The following is a 6,506-nucleotide window of genomic DNA, read 5'->3' as shown; positions in this document are numbered from 1 at the left end:
ACACACCACCAGCAAAACAACTGATAGATTAGATTTCATGAAAATGAAATAAAATCTTCCACTCTATAAAAGATGCTGTTGAGAAAATGACAAGTCACAAATTGGAAGAAATTATCTTCTAAAACATTTATTTAAAAGAGGACTTGTATGCAAAATATGCAGAGAGTTCTTAAAAGTCACTTATAAGTTCCACACATATAGAAAGGTTAGAATTTGACAATAAAATGAATAAAGATGGAACAGAGATCAAGGGAACAGCCAACAAATGACATGGCCCAACTTGAAACCCATTCCATGGGAGACAGCCAATCCCTGATACTATTGATACTGTTATGCTTGCAGACAGGAGTCTAACTGTCTCCTGAAAGGCTTCATCCAGCAGTGGATGGAAACAGATGCAGAGACCTGCAGCCAAACAGTAGGCAGAGCCTGGGGAGCCATGTGGAAGAGTGGGGGAAGGGTAGGATAGAACAAGTCAAAGGGGTCAAGGACACCAGGAGAAAGCCTACAGAGTAAACTAACCATGAGCCCGTGGGGGCTCAAAAAGACTGACCACCTACCAAAGAGCATGCGGGGCCTGTATCCAGGCCCCCTAAATAATTACTAGCAGATGTACAGCTTGTTCTTCATGTGGGTCCCATAACAATTGGAGTAGGGGCTGTCTCTTGACTATTACCTGCCATTGGATCCCCTTCCTATAGCTTGACTGACTGGTCAGGCTTCAGTGAGAGAAAACAGGTTTAGTTCTGCTGGGACTAGATGTCCCAGGATGGGGTAGTATCCAAGGGGAGATTGCCTTCCTGCAGAGAAGGGGAGGGTGGAATTTGTGAGGATGTGACTAGATTGTAAAGTTAATTAATTAATTAACTAATAAAAAACCAAAACCAATCATGGAAAGGCATCACACTTAACATCTCCTGCAGTTCTTTACCGCAGCAATGAGTGGTTGAAAAGGGAATTTTGAAAGCAATTACATTCATAATAATCTCAAAAAAGAGAAGGAAGAAGATGTTAGGACCGTACAATGAAGTTAGCAAACACAGCTTAAAATAAAACAAAGAGGACGTGAGGGAAGGAAAATACACCTTAGGTTCATGGGTCAGAGGACAATTTTGTTAGGATGTAAATACATCCCACAGCCATCTTCAGACTCAAATCCCAGTGACACACTCAGCAGAAACAGATGGCCACATCCTAAAATATACTTAAAATATCAATGAACCCTATATGAGTGCCTATAATCTCAAATTCCAAGATTTGCTACTAATTCACAGTAACCAAAACAGTGTAGTGTTGGCACAAGAGACACAGACAGTGAAGCAGGACAGAGGTCCCAGACACAAATTCCAGCCAAATGGTCCAACAGTTTTTAGGAAGAATGTCAAGAGTAGTCGATTGTTTTCCTCCAAGAAATAGTTCTGGAAAAATTGAATATTCTCATGCACAAGAGTAAACTTGGGCCCATTCCCAACACCATATGAATACTTAACTCAAAATGTATCAAAGATGTAATTTAAGATCCTGAACAACAAAACACTTAGAAGTCAACACAGGACAGAGCTTCAAGATGCTGAACTTAACAATGAATTTCTGACTATGGCTCTCAAGTCATGGATGACAAAAAAACAAACAAACAAAAAGAACCCACAAGTTACACTTTGTGGTAACTAAAAAGTTTTCAGCATCAAAGGACAGTATCAGCAAAATGAAAAGGCAATATTCGGGAAAAGGGAAGAAGTGCTTGCATTTCGTAATGAGTTTGTATCCAGAACAGAGAACATCTGCAACTCAACAAAAATTAATGACTCAAGTCAAACATGGACAAAATATTTCTCCAAAGAAAGTATACAAATAGCTGATAAGTCCACGGAAATAAGCTCATCACCAATAAACATTACAGAAATGGAAACAAATGTCAGGGTGGCTGGCTACTTCCCATCTACTCAGATGTCGACTAGAGGAGACTGTAGCGAGTGTCTCAACGATATGGAGGGAATGGAGCTTTGTGTGTGGCTAATGAGACTGTCAAGTAGTACAGCTCTGTGAGAACGTAGGGTAGTTAGCTCCTCAAAATAAACAGACACATGATTACCATAGAATTCAGCAAAATACAACTTCCGGATATTTACTCAAAGAAATTGAGAGCGGGTGTTGGTGAGACTCTTGCCCACCCATGCAGTTGAAATATTACGAGTGAAACATGAAAAGTAGCTGGGTGTTCATAAATGGATAAGCACACTGTGTTGTACACTGAGTGTGGGATCTTACAAACCCTACAAGGAAAGGAGCAATTATGATATGGACAACAACATAGAAGCTCCCTAAGGGCATTATGCTAAGAAAAATAATGCAGTTAAAGAAATTTAAATACATTATGTTTCGTCCTGCACGAGGCGAGGAAGCTGAAATCACAGAAGGAATAAGCAATGGTGGTTGCTGTTGGGGGATGGACAATGGGTGAGATCAGGAAGTAGGTGGGGATGGGGATGGTTTATTGAACATAGAATTTGGTTGACAAAATAGAGTCATGGATACCGACGGCAAGCCCATATGAACTGCACACTTCATGGTTAAGAATATAATCACATGGTATACATAATTTGCCATTAGAAAGCATAATTTAATTTTCAGAAAAGTAGTAAGCTATTAATGTATAAATGCTGTCATAGAGGAACCTAACATGTCATGTTGCTTAGTGAAATGAGCCAGCCTACAAGTACTGTAATACATGCTTCCAGTGGTGAGGGAGTGTGAGTGGCGAGAGACAGATGAGGTCAGCAATTTGCAACCTGGCTTCCCTTTACATCTTCCATGGACCTCTCCTGCACGGTGTACAGTGAAGTGCCTTGGAAGCTATTAGCAAAAAGACACAAACTTCCAGAATCTTCATGAAATCATGGGCTTCTCCAAATGAATTCACTTGGGAAGAACCACCTACTACAGAATCAACTCCACTGCAGGTTTCTCTCCATTGCATGATCTTCCCAATGCAGGACACCCCCACTACAGGATCTTTTCACTATAAGATCATCCCCTCCCAGTGCAGAGCTCACCAACTGAATGATATCACCCATTGCTGGATCCGCTACTGCAGGATTCCCACAACTGGAGGACCCCGCCCCCACCTGCTGCAAGATCCTGCAGAATCAACTCCACTGTGGAATCCTTCCATACATGATCGCCCTCACTGCAGGATTTCCACCCACTTAAAATCACATCAACTACAGAATCAGCGTGTGCCACCCAGTTCTCTAAGACTCTAGGACTTTGAGACTTTCAGACAACAAGCTAAATGTAATGATGCAATTCCATAAACCCAGCTACCTGGAAAATCAAGACAGTAAGATCACAAGTCCAAGGCCAGTCTGTTCTACAAAATCACTTCAAAGCTTGTTGGGCAACTAAGTGAGCCTTATCTCAAAAGAGAAATGGGAGAAAAACAGAGGGGGGCATGGAAATGAGTGCTGGCCATGCAGCCATAGTAGTGTGCTAATGCCTAGCATGTGGTAGTGTACATGCCTAGCTTGTGGCGATGTGCATGCCTTAGTAGTGTACATGTCTAGCTTGTGGTAATGTGCATGCCTACCATGTGGTAGTAGTACATGTCCAGCTCATGGTAATGACCATGCCTAGCTTGTATGAGGCTAGACCTAACATGTACAACGCAGTAACAGAAGGAAGAGAAGAATGAGGAACAGAAAGAGATGGCTGGTAAACTCTGAGGAATGACCTTGCCATTTCTTCAGGGTTATTTGGAGCCCAACTGAGTTCTGAGGAGCCCATCTGCTTTAGGATAGCAGTGGCCTGGTGTAATAAAGGCCAGAGGTGAAAACTTAGCCTGACACCTTCCAAAAGGCAGATTCTGGCCTCTCTTTACCCCACTGTGACTTCTAGTTTCCTTTCTTCCATAAAGATGTTTTTCCATTTCAAAGAAATGAGAACCGCTCTCCAGTGAAGTCACTTCCTATTGCTGGCCTCAGCTGAATACCTTTCCTCCATCTGTTTCGCCGTCTAAACTAGCAGTAGACAGAAACAGTTCAGCTTCCTTCTGGCTGAGAGGAAATCACCCCTGGGGTCTCAGTGCTTACTCAGCATAGTCCTGAGGCTCTTACCTCATCCTTCCTTCTGTAGGATCCTGTCAGGCTCTTTGTGTCTTATAAAAGTCAGATGGAACCTTCCAGGGGAGCAGAGACACTGGTTCCTGACTCCTCTAGCTTTCATTCCGAAGCCTTTGACCTCAACATGAAGATTTCCACACTTCTATGCCTCCTGCTCATAGCTGCCACCATCAGCCCGCAGGTATTGGCTGGACCAGGTAAGGCTTCTTCTCCTTCACCCATCTCTCAGCACATTCCAGAGCTGCTGCATGGTCTGCAGTTTTGAAGAGACCTGGGTTACAAGAGGAATTAAAAAGAGTCATTGTGCTAGTGACATAGTGAACCAGAACCAATTGCTCAGAGCACTGAGTCCAGGACCTGTGATGTCTTGTGACGCCAGCTCTGGGACAAGATGTTGAATGCAGCTTCTACAGAAACTGCCATCTCCTTGTTTGGAGAGGTGACCCAGAAGCGGCTCTGTGGTGAGAAGGACATCTCAGCAATAGAGGAGTAACAGATATGATGTCTTGAAGAAGAGTCTGAGGGTCATGGTCCAGAGTGCCTTCAAGAGCAACAGCCACATGTAGATAATAGAGATTCTTCTTAAACTCTAAGCCCACAGCAGCAAGGTGGCAGATAACAAGTTCTTAGAACTTCTTTTCCTGTGTCAGAAATTGATGGGATTTTTCCATACGGAGTTAACAGCAAGTGCATATTCTATAATATTCTGTGACCAGGCTCTAGATACAGAAGTTGGGAGCCTTAAGTCTTAGGTATAGTCTAGCATTCTTCCTTCCCTTGTGAAAGCAACCTGTCATGTCTCCTAACTGTCTCTCTCCTTGCAAAATTATTTTCAGATGCGGTGAGCACCCCAGTCACCTGCTGTTATAAAGTTGTTAAGCAGAAGATTCACGTCCGGAAGCTGAAGAGCTACAGGAGAATCACAAGCAGCCAGTGTCCCCGGGAAGCTGTGATGTAAGTTGGCCATGTCCACACTCAAAACTAGTTTCCTGTCTGAGGAGCAAGTGAGAGAAGTCTGGACTCATGGTCTTAAGTCAAACAGATGTAGCATCTTACAGGCTGGATCCCCTACTCACCTAGGAAAACAAAGCCCTTTGGAGAATCCATATTTTTTTTTCATCAGTTGGGAGATTGCACCCAATTCATTTAGCCAGGAGACTAGAGAGATTCAGCTAGGAGAGAAAGAATGGAGCTTCTTCCTGAGTCTTTCTTTCACCTTTCCCACTCTTCTCTACTGTCTCTTTATCTGTGGAAGAGGAGAAGAGGCCTAGGGCCAATAGACCATGCTCTGAACAGAACCCTCAGAGCACCTTGTCTAACTATGTCTTCTCCCCCACAGCTTCAGGACCATACAGGATAAGGAGATCTGTGCTGACCCCAAGGAGAAGTGGGTTAAGAATTCCATGAACCACTTGGATAAGAAGTCTCAAACGCAGCATCCTTGAACCTTCATGTCTAGGCTGAGAGTTCCAAAAACTCTTACGTATTTCCCCCTGAAGTTCCCCACGGGCAGTGTGATATTTATTATGATATCTAAAAAGAGATGCTTTTAATAATTTAAACACAAACTTGCTTAAATAATATTTAATGGTATTTAAGTTATATTTGGGCCAATTAAACTGAATCTAATTTACAAACTGTGTGTTTGTTTTTATAAAAACTCAGTTAAATTCCTGGCAGAATGTCAGAGTTCTCTCTTGCACCTGCCCATGGGTTAGTGAGATCCATCTATGGTGCATTAGCATGATACCAGCTTTTGTATTCTTAGAGAATCAGTGTTTCTTCTAGTGGAGTGTGTTCTTCCTACTGCTGTGTTCAGTGTTGTTATATGGCTATGGTATTTTCAAAGAAAAATACTTATGTATTCTTAAGTACATTACTCTAATTTTGGGTCATGTTAAGCTGAAAGGGAAAAGCCAGCAGCAATGGGTAACAGTGTGAAGGACCATCCTGCAGGAATGTCTTTTGGCTGGGCGGGACCTGGTGAGGTTCAGGGAGAATGAGGTGGAAGATGACAGTCCCTGCAATCCCTCTAGCTCCAGTCTTTCCATTACGTGCCCATAGTAATGAGCTTCTCCAAGTCCATTTCTTTTCTCACTTCACCTTTTCACTCCTTTTCCATGGAGTCCCCTTAATGGTCTCTCACAATGCTCTTGAGACTTTTCTAACTCCAGAGTTTTCCCATGAAATGAATTCTGAAGCTCAGAGTAGTAAACATGTTGGGAGTGAGACCAGACCAACAAGGAACACCAGACGTCTATGTGACACTTCTATTTGGGATTTTTATAAGGATATCTCTCTAACACATCTTCTGTGGAAGGGCTGTGGACATGATAGGCTGTGAATACACAGTGCTCTTCTGAGATGGCCAGCAAAGAGGGAGGGTAC

At 42.8% G+C, this 6,506-nt stretch overlaps 1 protein-coding gene across 1 annotated transcript; it reads left to right on the top strand.

Annotated features, from left to right (window-relative positions):
- The first annotated feature begins 4,164 nt into the window (after positions 1-4,164).
- Positions 4,165-5,744, top strand: LOC110305913 (C-C motif chemokine 12). Its single transcript, XM_021178078.2, has 3 exons — positions 4,165-4,315; positions 4,955-5,072; positions 5,458-5,744. Exons 1-3 carry the CDS (start codon positions 4,168-4,170, stop codon positions 5,561-5,563), a joined length of 372 nt encoding a protein of 123 aa, XP_021033737.2. The 5' UTR covers positions 4,165-4,167; the 3' UTR covers positions 5,564-5,744.
- Positions 5,745-6,506: the final 762 nt, after the last annotated feature.

The sequence above is a fragment of the Mus caroli genome, unplaced genomic scaffold, assembly GCF_978045245.1.
Source record: "Mus caroli unplaced genomic scaffold, Mus_caroli_1 scaffold_13, whole genome shotgun sequence".
NCBI lineage: Eukaryota > Metazoa > Chordata > Mammalia > Rodentia > Muridae > Mus > Mus caroli.
Note: the sequence above shows the minus strand (reverse complement) of the source record. Positions and strands in the feature narration are given on the sequence as shown.

Bases quoted from the DNA above. Each gene is read 5' to 3' on its own strand.
- LOC110305913 (XM_021178078.2), top strand. From the start codon at position 4,168: ATGGAACCTTCCAGGGGAGCAGAGACACTGGTTCCTGACTCCTCTAGC. The intron at 4,316-4,954 runs GTAAGGCTTCTT...AATTATTTTCAG, and splicing joins GCAGGTATTGGCTGGACCAG to ATGCGGTGAGCACCCCAGTC. The intron at 5,073-5,457 runs GTAAGTTGGCCA...TCTCCCCCACAG, and splicing joins TGTCCCCGGGAAGCTGTGAT to CTTCAGGACCATACAGGATA.